Source organism: Scophthalmus maximus, chromosome 4 (genome assembly GCF_022379125.1).
Source record: "Scophthalmus maximus strain ysfricsl-2021 chromosome 4, ASM2237912v1, whole genome shotgun sequence".
In the NCBI taxonomy this organism is placed as follows: Eukaryota; Metazoa; Chordata; class Actinopteri; order Pleuronectiformes; family Scophthalmidae; genus Scophthalmus; species Scophthalmus maximus.
The window spans coordinates 1,406,200-1,420,939 of record NC_061518.1 but is presented as its reverse complement, the minus strand read 5'-3'; the positions used below and the strand labels follow the sequence as shown (position 1 = coordinate 1,420,939).

General features: G+C 49.6%; 1 protein-coding gene across 5 annotated transcripts in view; it reads right to left on the bottom strand.

Annotated features, from left to right (window-relative positions):
• The window catches only part of tp53bp1 (tumor protein p53 binding protein, 1), a 16,349-nt gene extending 1,609 nt beyond the window's left edge, over positions 1 to 14,740 (bottom strand). Inside the window, exons 1-25 of one of the 5 annotated variants that reach the window (XM_047331483.1) lie at positions 14,143 to 14,740; positions 11,497 to 11,584; positions 11,320 to 11,410; positions 11,168 to 11,238; positions 10,934 to 11,059; positions 10,734 to 10,839; positions 10,472 to 10,641; positions 10,224 to 10,353; positions 10,038 to 10,132; positions 9,780 to 9,967; positions 8,577 to 9,552; positions 7,479 to 7,595; positions 7,192 to 7,389; positions 7,037 to 7,103; positions 6,055 to 6,144; positions 4,971 to 5,235; positions 4,781 to 4,852; positions 4,533 to 4,685; positions 3,910 to 4,130; positions 3,470 to 3,643; positions 2,936 to 3,327; positions 2,094 to 2,285; positions 1,487 to 1,669; positions 611 to 802; positions 428 to 522 (exon numbers count right to left, since the gene is read on the bottom strand). In XM_047331483.1, the coding sequence (XP_047187439.1) occupies positions 428 to 522; positions 611 to 802; positions 1,487 to 1,669; positions 2,094 to 2,285; positions 2,936 to 3,327; positions 3,470 to 3,643; positions 3,910 to 4,130; positions 4,533 to 4,685; positions 4,781 to 4,852; positions 4,971 to 5,235; positions 6,055 to 6,144; positions 7,037 to 7,103; positions 7,192 to 7,389; positions 7,479 to 7,595; positions 8,577 to 9,552; positions 9,780 to 9,967; positions 10,038 to 10,132; positions 10,224 to 10,353; positions 10,472 to 10,641; positions 10,734 to 10,839; positions 10,934 to 11,059; positions 11,168 to 11,238; positions 11,320 to 11,410; positions 11,497 to 11,584; positions 14,143 to 14,322 (4,632 nt within the window). In that variant the 5' untranslated portion in view covers positions 14,323 to 14,740. Of the gene's footprint in view, positions 1 to 427; positions 523 to 610; positions 803 to 1,486; positions 1,670 to 2,093; positions 2,286 to 2,935; positions 3,328 to 3,469; positions 3,644 to 3,909; positions 4,131 to 4,532; positions 4,686 to 4,780; positions 4,853 to 4,970; positions 5,236 to 6,054; positions 6,145 to 7,036; positions 7,104 to 7,191; positions 7,390 to 7,478; positions 7,596 to 8,576; positions 9,553 to 9,779; positions 9,968 to 10,037; positions 10,133 to 10,223; positions 10,354 to 10,471; positions 10,642 to 10,733; positions 10,840 to 10,933; positions 11,060 to 11,167; positions 11,239 to 11,319; positions 11,411 to 11,496; positions 11,585 to 11,682; positions 11,905 to 14,142 lie in introns of those variants that run through there. The other 4 variants (XM_047331484.1, XM_047331485.1, XM_047331487.1 and 1 more) reach the window with 4 other exon arrangements.

Sequence of the window (14,740 nt, the reverse complement as noted above, 5' to 3'; positions counted from 1 at the left end):
TATATATATATATATATATATAAAATATATATATCTTAAATCTGTCAATGAAAAAATGTTAAAGGCACAATATTTTAGATTAACAATAAACTTACTTACATAAATATCTATATTTTTAAAAATCCATTAAAACCAAATATATAGAACTTGAATTAAGAAAAATAAACTATTTATTTGACGTATAATGTAAACAAACGCCCATTTTTTCCCCCCATTGTTTATTCTGGACAATAAAAGATTTCATATCGGTTTGATTCAAGAAAATGGAAGTTAAAGAGTAAAAACATAATAAACAACAACGTTTATTATCACCAGACTTTAAACATCTCATTCATATCGCAAACTTCAAATGATTCTCTGACTTATGAAAACTGAAAGGAAAAATAACAAAACTTCTGGATTTCCTTTTACTTCCTGGTGAACTCACCTGTTCTTCGTTGAAGTCCGGCAGGACGAAGCCTCCGCCCGCCTGCAGCTGCGACTCCGTGTACGCTTTGTTGTACGGACTCGTCTGCACGTAATCTGTCAGCGGAGGGAAAATTAAAATGAAATATGTATTAAAATGACTGATCTGTAAAAACACTGGAGCTCGGTCGACCGTCCGACTCACCATCGTCGTCGTCGCCGGCGGTGAGGAGGTTGGTCAGCCGGTCGCTCTCCGACGAGGCCGTCAGCATGAAGGCAAAGCCCAGGAAGAGAGAGGCATTCTGGGGCAGCGGGCCGTGAGTGTCCGCCGCGTCGCCAGACGGACCCGGGAGGTCGGTGCCGCTGCCCGAGGTGTTGCACGCGCCGACCCGCTGAACTGCGCACAGGAACAGGGAAGGAATCGGATTAAAGAATGACAAATCAACTTCTGGAAGAGATTTCCACGTAGTGCAGAGACTCCTGGGTAAATTTGTCTGAATTCAACTGGAGATAAGAGAGAAAATGTTTAAATGTGATTTGCCTTCACTGTTATTAAAATTATTCTTAAAAGCAAATACACCCGTGAAATACACCTGGTGTCTTCCCTCCACCTGTGGATCAACACCGAGTGGACACTTTATCAATTACCACGTCAGCCTCAAGTCTCAGGCGTCAAACGGCAGCGGAGGGTCGGACGGACACGCATCACGTGTCCCGGGGGTCGGAGGTCAAAGTGCCTTGGTTACACTCGGTAACATAAAACATCACATTACAGATTCATGACACATCAAACTGTTTGTAATATTCTCGTGACTGAATCGAGACAGAAGAGAAAGATTTAAAAACCAAGACGCTGGAAGAATCATGACGTTTAATGTTAAAAATCATTGCTACTAAAAAATTACTTTTCTAAAAATCATTTAAAAGTTAAAATTTAAGTACAAACCATAAATATTTCACAGAAGCATAAAAATCTAAAACTGACGACTGTTGTTACAAACACGTTTCTTCTTTGGGATTAAAAAAACAACAACTCATCAAATCATGAGTGATGGTTTGGGCGGTGGCAGCGTCTCCGTACCGGCTCTGGCGCCCGGACCCCTGCGGCCTCGCTTGGCCGGCGTCCGGTCGTCCTCTGAGGTCGTCCTCAGCTTCCTCTTGCCCGACGGGCCGGGGGTACGAGGGCTGCTGGAGGAGCTGCGGTTGGGCGTGTCGGGACCGCCGAGGGTCACCCGGCGCCGCCTCTTCCCCTCCACCAGGTTGTCTGAGGAAAATAAATCATGATCATATTAATAAGTTAAGTTTTTTATATAACGTATGAATGATGCCGAGGAGTTTGGGATGAAGACGTTCATTATTAATCCAGTAAAATCCTCCAATGTCTAGTCGTTAATATTCCTGGTTCCCAGAGGATAGAGTCGACAGACTGTACGATAAACATTTGCTCCACAACTATTGGATGGAAAATTGGAATTGGAAAATGGAAATTGAGTTGAGAAGTCCATGTTCCCCTCAGGAAGACGTGTAATAACTAATCTAGGACTGTTACCAACGCTAATTTTCAATATCGATTAATCAATGACTTGTTTGGTCCAGAAAATGTCAGAAAATAGTGAAAAATGTTGATTGTGTTTTTTAAAATCGATAACTGATGTGTGAGAACTGGTGTCCAGCCGCGGTCGCCTCACCCAGACTGATGTCGGAGGCCTTGGCCAGCGGAGCGGCCGGCTCGTAGGGCCCGAGGCTGTGCTGCTCCCTCAGCCGGTTCCCCTGCTCCAGGGACAGGATGACCGAGGTCCGGTTGTACCACTGCTGCTGGCCGTCCCGCTCCACACTGTAGAACAGGTCCTGGCCCTCGGTCTTGTGACCGCGCACAACACCTGCACACACACACAAACACACACACACACACACACACACACACACACACACACACACACACACACACACACACACACACACACACACACACACACACACACACACACACACACACACACACACACACACACACACACACACACGACAAAATTCACTGTTGATATGATTGTTGTTGAACGTCAGTCTGAAATAAGAAATAAATAATTTGGTGTGGATTAAGATCCAGGATTTATTAATTTTCACTTTCATTAACTATGTTTTATTATGACAAATAAATCATTTAGCTTATCAGACCACTTCCTATTTCCTTTCATAGTTCTGCTATAACAACGAGACAATCGTGTGTAGGATTGTTGTTGTTTCCATTAAATTGGCTGCTGCAACGCTGCAATTCTTTTCGTTTTGGGATCAATAAAATGCTTTGTCTATCCATTTATGAAAATGATAAGTAAAGGAAATTGTAAGGTAATATTGTCCCTTAACAATGATGGAAACACTGAACCTGTCAATGTTTGTCAAAAACAGACTCTGGAGAAAAACACATTTTCACCGTTTAGATCGGATAGATTTAGCATTTTTTTGGTTGAGAAGAAAAACTTGCATATTTAAAATAAACTACGTGACTCCACCTCCTCCTCGTCTACCTCACCTATGCTGAAGTACTCGTCCTCCAGCAGAGCGGTGACCTCCGTCTCCAGGGGGATGGGGTCGCACAGCAGGATGTCCTTCCCTTCCACCTCGCACTCGTATCCGTCGTCGAAGCGCAGGCGGAAGCTCCCCTCGCCGGCGTCCTTGACGATGCGGCCCGAGTAGAAGTAGCCGTTGGACGACCACTTGGCCACGACGCGCAGGCCCACGAAGCTGCTGCGGCCGGCCGCGCTCCCCCCCTCCTCCGGCGACGAGCGGAGGGAGTCAGAGCGGCTGGGCGGCTCGCCGTCCGTGGGGCTGGCGGGGAGGCGGGGGGGCAGCATGCGGGTGAAGGGCTCGTCCTCCGAGGACGAGTGTTGCTGAGCGCCGATTCTCTGAAACGAGCCGCCGCCCCTTGAGGAGAAACACAGGCAACGTCACACAACGATCCAAGGAGAGAAGAAGAAGAAGAAGCAGACAGTCTCCGGGCGGATTAGTGGAAAGAGGAAAGAGGAAGTGTTAAGTGGAGGAAGTGTGAGCCTCGGGGAGGACTCACCTGGACAGGGAGTAGCGGGACGGGGGCCGGCCCCTTCTGGCTCTTCCCCTGGGAGTCAGCGGGACGAAGCCGCGGGACCCCAGGGCGCCGTAGCCTCTGTCCCCCACCGTGATCACTGACCCCGCCCTGTGACCCCGGTGACCCCTCCGTTGATGCCCACCTCCCCTACGGGGGCTGCGGACACACAGAGGGGAGACGGACGGAGCCGGTCAGGTCGCGCAGGCACCGACCCGGGGACACTCGACACGAAGAGCAGGCGGAGTGAGTGACCCCGGGTCTGTGCCTGGACGCGACTTGAGGGCAGGGATCAGTGAGTCACCGAGAAATCAGGGTGTTAGAAAAGTCAAAGAAGGTGAAGGAGGGAATCGGCAAGTAACGACCACAGGTGAAGCAGAGGACTGAGGAGAAACAGGTGGAGGAGGAGGTGGAGGCGGTGGTACCTGAAGGATCGGGCCCCGCGGCCGGACGGCATGAGGAAGTCGGGCCTGGTGAAGCCGGTGCTGCTGCTGGTCCCCCCCGAGCTGTGCTGCAGGCTGGACGCCTTGGACGACAGCGAGCTGATGTCGCCCAGGTCGCCGGAGGTCATGGAGCTGCTGCCCGTGCGGCACGGCGAGATGTCGCTGTCCAGCACGTGGCAGTCGACCACGGGCTCCTCGTTCTCCTGGTGGGATCCCGAGAGAACAGCTCGTGTTACTCACGTCACAAAATACGGAACGGAGACATTTCCAACTCGCGACCAAAGGTTTTACATCATATCAAAAACAAAAGGGGAGGAGCCTGCAGCCATGCGTGACTGTAACGGAAATACAATTCATGTTAAAACGGTGATTGAATGTTTCTAAGCATCACAAACTTTACATGATCAGAATTTGAAAGTGAGGGAGTTTAAGGATCTCGGCGATGCCGACGTTGTGCCGGTCCAGGAAGAGGGAGCTGAGCCGCGAGGCAAAGACCCCTCACCTGTGGTCACGAACTCTGGGTCGTGACCAGAAGAACGAGATGGCGAAAGCAAGCGGCCGAAATGAGACCCCTCCTCCTCCTCCTCCGTCGGAGACAAACGTACCTCTCTGACTTTGCGCTCCACCTCTTTGCCGTCCTCGTAGTACACGTCCGTGATGATCCGCGTCACCGTCGTCCGCACTTCCTGGACGGTGCGCACGTGTCTGCAGTGGGAGGGGCCTGCGGTTCTTCTGAAGGACGGAGACTCCGGTTCACCCTGTCAGACAAACAACAAGAACCTATTCACACACACACACACACACACATCAGCTGTAATTTCTGTTTGTCCTCGCACACCCTGGATGTCCGTACCCTGCCGGCGGGGGAGCGCAGCCCCGCTGCATCCAGGCCGCTGGTCTGCTGGGAGACGGTCCGCTGACGGAGCTGAGACGCAGACACAAGAAGAAAGTGTCGACATCATATTAAAGCTCCATGCCTCAGAGTCAAACATCCTGACAACACTCGGCTGTTTATGGCGACATGAGCAAGGTGACTGACGCACCTTGTTGGACGGACTGGAGCTGACGGTGTTCTGAGAAACCACCTTCTGCCGGACGTCTGCACTGTTTGGGGTGGGGGGCTCGGAGACCCCGGGTGGTGCTCGCCTCCCCTCGGCGGGCGAGGGGGTTTTCTGCTGATGCTGCGGCGGCGGCGGCGCTGCTGCCGGTGTTTCCTGTGACGAAGGCTCCGGTTGGCTGTTGGGGAGGCTGTTGCATCCCAGCGACGAGGCCTGGGAGCTCCTCTGCGGCGAGGCGAACAGCTCGCCCCTGCGGAGACGTTCACGCGTACAGACGTGACACTCGGTGAGACTTCACATAATAATTCAATTATTTATAATAAAGTTTATGGTTAAACTGTCAAATATATCAAGCCTCACGACACGTTTTTGTCAAAAAAAAAAAAAAAAAAACGAAAACGAAACCACGTCTCGCCGCTGCTTCTTCACACGACCCGAGAGAATAAGAACATGGTGCAAAAAATAGCGACTCAAAGCAGCTTCAGGATCCAGAAGTAGGTCTCGTGCACACACACACACACACACACACACACACACACACACACACACACACACACACACACACACACACACACACACACACACACACACACACACACACACACACACACACACACACACACACACACACACACACACACACACACACACACACACACACAGAGTGTGGACCTATTTCTGTCAAACTAAAATACATCACAACAGGGGAAATCTATTCACACTTCCCCAGGTCGAGTGAACACACGAGGCTCTTACAGACCACGTGAACATTAAAGGTGACATATTTGGAAAAAAATCCCTTTTTCAGTGTGTGTCTCTGAGCTGGCTAAACCCATCGGCCTGAAGCCCTGAGCCGCTGGTTCACATTTCCCTCCCACTGTGATGTCACAGTTGGACCCTCTGGGGTAACCCCGCCTGCAATCTGACAATCTCCACTTCTCTGGTGAGGGGGCGTGACATTCCCTTACCCACTTTGAAATTCTGCCACGGTGGACTTTCGTCTTGCAAAGAGCACAGACGGTTTTCCATTTTGTTTTTCCGGTGCAGTGGCTTCATGACGTGTGCTCACCTGACGGGTGAAGCGTTGCCCGCCGGCTGACTGTCGCCCTCCGCCTCCCGCTGCCTGTGCACCTGCCGCACTCGACTGAACACCGACGGGCTGCGGACACATCCAACACCAGAACTTTAACAGGTTCATTTAGAAGACCAGAATAATCTTAGTATATAAAGTATATGAGGTTTAACGCGTCACAAAAAAACCTGAGGATGCATCAAACTGCAGCGGATGAGAGAGAAGTTAAAGAGTCTATAGCAACATCAGTGTATAAAGTACTAACTTATGTTATACTTGAGTAACAGTAAAGATAGCTTACATGACTCTTGTTAAAGTAAAAGTAGGAGAATGACTTAAGTAAAAGTCTTTAAGTAGCTTCACATCAAGTGTACTTCAGTATCAAAAGTAAGAATACAAAGATACAAAAAAGCCAGAAATTTAATTCTTCAATTTGAACTTAATAAGAGTATTTATTCCTCCCTCTCCTCTTCCTCCCTCCATCCCTCACGTTCTAAAGTAAAAGTTGAAATAAAAATAAAACCACTATAGATACTCCCAAAATCAACTTAAGTAATGTGCTTCAGTACTTTTACTTTGTTACTTGACACAACTGAGCGACATGATGAATTCAGTGTGACTGTGCTTAATTTTTTGAAAAATTAATTGACAGACTTTAGGACGAGAATGAATTTTCCATAAACATCAGTACTGAGCTGACATTTTGAAGCCGAGTCACAAATGTGTTGCTGCTCTCAGGTCGAAACACGCTGGTTTTTAAAATTATCTCAAAATCCATCTTTGACATTTCTGTAAAGAAAAAAACGAATTTCTCGTTAATCGTTGTCCATCATCTTTGTGATTATCGACGTATTCGCAGTCGGATAAAATCAGCTGAAAAATATCTTCCATAAAAGGTTTTATGGATTGTTGTCTGTGAAGCTAGAGAGCTCAAGAAATTCAGAGAATGTGACTGAAGAGGAAGTGGAAGGTAGGTTACCTGGTTACAGCCTTGGAAACGGTGGTAACCTTGACGACAGACCCATCCTCCTCCGACAGTGCTGGCTCTGGCGATAAAAAAAAAGGGTGATGAGAGTAAGCAGCGTCTCCTTGGAAACCGTCTCGTCCCGAACACGGACAGCGAATGTCTCTTACTCTGCAGACTGAACGTCTCCGAGCTTCCCTCGCCGACCGGCGTCACCAGCTTCATCCTCAGACTCAGCTTCCCGTCGCCCTGCTCCGTCCCGTCCTCGCACGCGCCGTCGCCGGACACGATGTTGTCGCCGGCGGCCATCGCCACGTCAGCGGACACGTCAGCCACCAGGTCGGACTTCTCTGAGAAGGGCGAGATCTCTGGAATTTTAAAAAAAAAGGATGAACTTCAGGTTGTACTGCTACGTGAAGTCGAGTTAGAGACGTTTGTTCTGAGGAGAGGGACCCACCGATGGGCGTGCTGTGTCTGAGCCTCTGCTTCAGTTGGTTGATGAGAGGAGGCGTGGTGCCGGGGGCGGGACCAATCAGCTCGCCTTCTTTGGGAAGCGTGAAGTGGAAAGAAATCTCTGGAGACGAGAAGCATCAGATTAGATCGATTTCAGTGCATCGTTCCCACTAAAGACAGAAATCCTCTGGTCACTGATGGGGAGGATGTTTTTCAAACTTTTCCGACATCATATTCCCTTACAAAGAAAAAACGACTGTTTTACAAAACATGAAAATTAGTTTGACTATTTTTTTGTTGTATGATAACGTCAGAGCTTATTGATACTACGGTCTTTCATCATTCAACCCCCTTTAATTCCAGATTTCGGTGTCCATCGCGAAACTGTGCCTGATTTATTTTTCCCACCAACATTCAGCAAAAGGAGAATACCAGAGTCAGAGCCAATCAGAGACGAAGGCCCGCCCCTTATCTGTCTCCGATTGGCTCCGACCGTGGATTTCTTCTTCGCTGGATGCTGGTGAGGATAAAAATATGCTTTGTATGGCAGTTCTTTTATTTTTACATTTGTATTTCTTATATTTTCAGATTTTTGTTGTTTGTCTGACACCTATCATCTATCGAACTGTCTTGTGAAAGTGACACTTCTTTTTGAGCTTTCGGGCACTGAGCTCAATATTCTGAAAGCGTCTTCTCGTTCTTATGAAGCGATATTTCCTTGGCGTCCCTGCCACATGTTGCAGATCTTTACATTTCGAGATGTTCGTCATTTTGTCTTAATGGTTTTTATCAAAGTTATCTTTAGATATCTGAAAGGTTACGACTACAGTGTTCCACAATAATTAATTTGATGGCACTTGGATTAGAGTTCTTGTTTCACTGTTTCCTATCTGGACAATTTCTCGTGACCCCCCTGCGAGAGTCTCAACGTTTTGAAGCTTTGAGTTTCGCATTTTGACCAGCGCCATCTTGTTTATTTTGGAAACCGGACATAGACTTGGGGGTGTAGTCTGACTGAGAACTCCTCCTCCTTCTATAGAATCAACCGGTGGAGTCGCCCTCTGCTGGTCAGTACACAGAACACAGTCTGTGTCCATCTCACCTCCCGAGCTGTCGCTGAGGCTCTTGTCTTTCAGCCCTTCTGCCTCCATCCCGTCAGGAGCCGCGTTCACCTTCTTCTTCGTCTTCTCTGCCTGGGACTCGTGGCCGTTGGTGGAGGCGGCAACGTCGCCTCTGATTGGCTGAGAGCTGTTGCTCTTTGCCGGTGGTGTCACGTCCTTCTTCAGAATCTGGGAGTCTCGCTCGCTGTCTGTGACCACGATGACGCTGTCCGCCGCCGGCTCTTCACCGTCTTCCTCCTCCTCCTCCATGGGCTCAGGAGACAACAGCTCACTCTGGGACAGAACTAGATCAATCCCCGAAGCCCCGCCTCCTCCTGCACTCGCCTCCTCCTCTTCCTCCTCCATCACCACCACTTCCTCCTGCGTCATGACGTTGTCCGTCTGGCTGTTACCGACCGCCCCACACTGCTGCGACGCGGTTGTTCCCCCTCCCTTCACATCCTCGGAGCTCCTCGCCACGTCCACGACGGATGTCTGAGAGATGACGGACTGCGAGGGCGGACTGCCGGGCGTCGCATCCAAGGGCGTCTCCTGCACACAGCTGTTCACAGTCGGACCAGGGGAACCGAGCTTTGGCTGCGAGCAGGACGACGTGTCGCTCTTAACCTCGGTTACATTCACATTTACTACATTCAAAGAAGTCGCCGCCTTTTCGTGCACATCAGACTTTTGTGACTCAGCAGAGGCTTTCGAACTGGTGTCGACTCGTGATTGCGAGACGACGGCGTCGCCGCGACAGGAAGTCACAGAGTCGCCGGCGTCGACACCGGGCGTCTCTTCCACTTCCTCTATCTGCGTGGCCTGACTGTCCTCGTCGATCTGCTCCGTGTTCACCGAGAGCTGGAGAGGCGACGTGAGGAGAGGAGCCGACTCCGGCTGTTGAGACGCCGTCGACAACGACGACTTCTTGTCCGACTGTCGCAGTGTCTCCTGGCTCTGTGTCGGGACAAACACGTCCTGAGGAAACAGAGAAGAAGAAGCTGCTGATTAGAGGATTATTAGATTAATGAAATGTATTTTGCTTTGACGAATAAGCAAAGTGCAATATTTTGAGAAGCCGCATCAAGCGAATGTGCATCACTTTCCCTTGATAAATAACTTTATCAATTATTAAAATTATTCACAATCTCCCTTCCTCCTTCCTTCCTTTCTCAAAAACATTATTGATTGACCGTAGCACATACATGAGAGAACTCTGGTTGGGAGGGTAAAGAGAAAGTGCGCTCCAACGCGAAACCAGGGGGATTCTGGGACACGGGCGTCGAGGCGGACGGGTGTGGCTTGGAGGCGGCCTCCATTTCCATTGGCTGCTCTTCCTTCTCTCCCGCTCCGTCGTCCGGGGGCAACGACGTGTCCATCGGTTCGTCGGCACCTGACGGAGCAGAAGACTTTGAGCTAGATTCACCGGTCGACATTTAAAAGACGCTTCAGTCGTTTTTTACCGTGTTCGTTCTCCGGTCCGGTCGGTGAGCTGGGAACGATTAAAGGCGTGTGGCTGAAGTTGTCTGGAGTCGGTGCAACGTAGTCAACGGAGCTCCTGGAACAACAGAACAGGAGACAAAAAAGATGAAGATCATGTGATTTACTCGGTTGCTCAGTGAGTTGATGGAGGCGGCGGGGTGACTGACTGGGACAGACTGTCCTGCGCCAGCGTTCCCTGGCCAGAGAGGTGCAGCAGTCGCAGGGTGCAGGACGGTGTCGCGGTCGGCTGACGCTGCTGCTGCTCCGGCTCAGACACCGTGCTGTCGACTGCAGCGCCTGAAAGAAACACAGACGAGTTTCGACTTGTTTATAAACCACGGCTGCTTGTAAAAGACCCTTAACCTGAACGTGAACCTTGACGTGTCCGTGCGTGTGTGTGTGTGTATGGACCAACCCGTCTTGTCGGTGTCGAACAGGTCGTCCTGCGAGGACGGGACCTCGCCGTCCTGCTGCTCCTGCTCACCGGACGCCTGGAGGCCCTGCGAGTGCAGCAGAGCCTGGACACTGAGCGTCCTGCCCGACGGAGCCGGAGAGTCCAACGAGCTGCTGGAGCTCACCTCCGATCTGCAGACGGGTGAAACAGAACTGTTTTCAATACAATCGGACTCTCGTGTGCATCTCCCCAAAAAAAGATGTAGAATCCAAAAAAACAGCACCTCAGGGATTTGTTCTCCTGACTCGCTGAAGTCCTGGAGCTCGTGTTCTGATCTGACGGTGACGAAGAGCAGGTAGAAATCAATCGACTTTTCAGAACACCAACAGCTGTAAAGACGTGCAGGTCACGTTTTCTCTGAGATTAGAGACCTAGATGACAATGAAACACAAAAAACCCCCAAACAAATAAAAGTCTAAATACCTGTTTTGCTGCGTCTCTCGCTGTCGGGCTGCGCGGCCGTTTCCCCCTGCTGACTGTTCGCCGCCTCGCCACCGCGCAGATCTTGACTCTGAGAGAGCTCGAGGAACCCGAACTGAGAGGTTCCCTCTGACGGTCACACAGGAAACAGACAGATGCCGTTTAGTTCTCACAACTGTACAGAAAGCGCTGGATGTTGTTATTCTCCCTGAACACGTGAGAAGACGTTCCTCCTACCATCGGTCGCGCTGCAGCAGTGTGTAGTGGAGTCCGCTCCGGAATCCATGTCCGCGTCCTCCGGTGCACTCCTGAAAGAAAACAGGAAGCACAGGAGTGAAAACGCGTCGTCGCTCGATCGCTCGATCTGCAGAAACGTCTGGTTCACGTACTTCTTCTTCTTGACCGGAGGCGGACAGAGGTTTATGACCTGACTCTCCTCCTGGAACGCTGAGCTGGTGTTGGTCGCCGTGAGGACACCTACTGTAAATAGAAGAAAACAGATTTGTTGTTTTTTCATACAGATCCAAGTGATATGGATGTGAGGGAAGACGTCGTGTTGCACTGACTGGGCTCGGCCTGACTGTTACTCTGCGAGCTCTCTGATTGGCTGTCGGTCTGAGAGCATCTGCTTCCGAGAGGCGAGGAGATCAGCTCCTGGGAGAAATAAAAGAAAAATAGAATTCAAAATGGGTTAGGGAGAATACAATCATATAAAAAATGTATGTGTCATTGGTTTGGTTCTGTTTATTTACCCACGAAAAAATGTACAGACTGCTGCACTGAAATTGACTTGTAGGGGCAGTAAGCGATTTTGGAGAAAGATTATTTTATTGTTGATTTCTTGACCCGTCTGGTCGGGACTCGAACCCGCAGCCTCAGGTCATAATAAGAACATTTTTCCTTGTGTTTCCTTAGCAACAGGCTGGTGACAGAAACTGAAGTCTCAGAGATGCAGAGGAGGCTGTAACATCTGTCCCTCTGTGAGCGTCTGAACAGACCCTGAGCTCTGACAGTCTGGTGATAGACCAGCAGCCTGGCGACACAAGTGAAGCCACGTGTCCAGAGTGTAACCTGCCTTTGATCCATCCGCCCCCAGTCACCCTGAACCATCAGTTAGCTAGTTCGCTAGTCCGTTAGCTAGTCAGTCAGTCAGTCAGTCAGCTAGTCCGTTAATTAGTCAGTCAGTCAGTCAGTCAGTCCGTTAGCTAGTCAGTCAGTCAGTTAGTCAGTTAATTAGCCAGTCAGTCAGTCAGTCAGTCAGCTAGTCCGTTAGCTAGTCAGTCAGTCAGTCAGTCAGTCAGTCAGCTAGTCCGTTAATTAGTCAGTCAGTTAGTCCGTTAGCTAGTCAGTCAGTCAGTCAGTCAGTCAGTCAGCTAGTCCGTTAATTAGTCAGTCAGTCAGTCAGTCAGTCAGTTAGTCAGCTAGTCCGTTAATTAGCCAGTCAGTCAGTCAGTCAGTCAGTCAGCTAGTCCGTTAATTAGTCAGTCAGTCAGTCAGTCAGCTAGTCCGTTAATTAGTCAGTCAGTCAGTCAGTCAGTCAGTCAGTCCGTTAGCTAGTCAGTCAGTCAGTCAGTCAGTCAGTCAGTCAGTCAGTCAGCTAGTCCGTTAATTAGTCAGTCAGTCAGTCAGTCAGTCAGTCAGTCAGTCCGTTAGCTAGTCAGTCAGTCAGTCAGTCAGTCAGTCAGTCAGCTAGTCCGTTAGCTAGTCAGTCAGTCAGCTAGTCCGTTAGCTAGTCAGTTAGTCAGTCAGTCAGCTAGTCCGTTAACTAGTCAGTCAGTAAGCTAGTCCGTTAGCTAGTCAGTCAGTCAGTCAGTTAGCTAGTTTGCTAGTCCGTTAGCTAGCTAGTCAGTCAGTCAGTCTGTTAGCTAGTCAGTCAGTCAGTCAACAAGTCCGTTGGCTAGTCAGTCAGTCAGGTGGTCCGTTAGCTAGTCAGTCAGTCAGCTAGTCAGTCAGTCAGCTGGTCCGTTAGCTAGTCAGTCAGTCAGCTAGTCCGTTAGCTAGTCAATCAGTCAGTAAGTCAGACAGCTAGTCCGTTAGCTAGTCAGTCAGTCAGCTAGTCCATTAGCGAGTCCGTTAACTAGTCAGTCAGTCAGTCAGCTAGTCCGTTAGCTAGTCAGTCAGTCAGTTAGTTAGTCTGTTAGCTAGTCAGTCAGTCAGTCAGCTAGTCAGTCAGTTAGTTAGTCAATCAGTTAGTTAGTCTGTTAGCTAGTTAGTCAGTCAGTCAGTCCTTAAGCTAGGCAGTCAGTTAGTTAGTTAATCCATTAGTCTGTTAGCTAGTCAGTCAGTTAGAGAGTCAGTCAGTTAGTTAGTCAGTCAGCACCTTTGCTAGTCAGTCAGTTAGTCAGTCAGCTAGTCAGTTAGTTAGTCAATCCGTTAGTTAGTTAGTCTGTTAGCTAGTCAATCAGTTAGTTAGTCAGTCAGTTAGCTAGTCAGTCAGTTAGCTAGTCAATCAGTTCGCTAGTCAGTCAGTTAGCTAGTCAGTCAGTTAGTTGGTTAGTCAGTTAGTTAACCAGTTAGCTAGTTAGTCAATCAGTTAGCTAGTTAGTATGTCAGTTAGTTAGCTAGTCAATTGGTTAGTTGGTTGGTTAGTCAGTTGGTGAATCAGTTAGTTAGTCAGTCAATCAGTTAGCTAGTCAATCAGTTAGTAAGTGAATCAGTTAGTTAGTCGTTCAGTCAGCTAATTAGCTAGTCAGTCAGTTAGTCAGTCAATCAGTTAGCTAGTCAATCAGTTAGTTAGTCAGTCAGCTAGTCAGTTAGTTAGTCAGTTAGCTAGTCGGTCAGTTAGTTAGTCAGCTAATTAGTTAGTCAGTCAGCTAGTTAGTTAGTTGGTTGGGGATGGGGTCATCTGTGGACTAGCTGTGTGAATGAGGTGGAAGGGAAAAAAACAAATAACTAGTGTTGGAATGTAACTGAGTACGTTTACTCAAATACTTACGGCGATGGAGTAATTTCAACTTGAAATACTTGTCACATATTAATGTGTGAGTATTATAACTCGTGCATATGATAATAGTCACATGGTGCAGTGTGAACATTGATACTTCTGGTGCATCTTGACGATAACAACGTGTCGAGTCACATTCAGGCTGCAGGACTTTCACCTGCACCGGCGTCTTGTTACTCTTCTGAGTATTTCATGTTTGTAAGCTCAGAATCTATGAACCCCTGTGATCTCAGTGACCCGGTGGGAAGAGCAGGAGGTCGCGTCTTACCAGCACCGGGCTGCGGGCGGCGGGCTGCAGGTCGGACAGGCGGCGGGCCAGCAGGGCTCGGTAGCTGCTCTCGGGGTCGTCCTCCAGCGCGACGCTGTCCGGCTGCGAGTCCTCCACGATCAGACACGGGTTCTCGGGCTGAGGCAGGCTGGAGTCCAGTTCACTTCCGCCGGGATCCATGGGGCCGCGCCGAGGGCAGGAGTCGGGCTGCTGCTGGCGACACAAGAGGCGGAAGCGGCGGCAGCAGTGAGACGACGAAGGGGCCAAACGAGAGTCGACCGGGGCCGGGTCATTGTTGCCGGCGGTCGCTGCCCGGTGGTAGCATGTTAGCTAAAGCAGGCTAGCTGATGACGCCCCGCCCAACAACACGGCGAGTCGCCGCCCGCGGAGGAGGCGATGTGCCCCGGAAACAACGTTCACCACGCGACTGGAGCCGGTGGGTTGTTAAATCACAACGGTATCAATTCGTTCAGTTATCGATTCATGCAGTTATCGATTCATCCGGACGGTTTTTATTTCCTGTTAAAAAAAACAAACCCGTCAACAATCGCCTCGACTCGGCTCCATTCGGCTGTTCGCGGCAAAAGTTGCCAGAAGC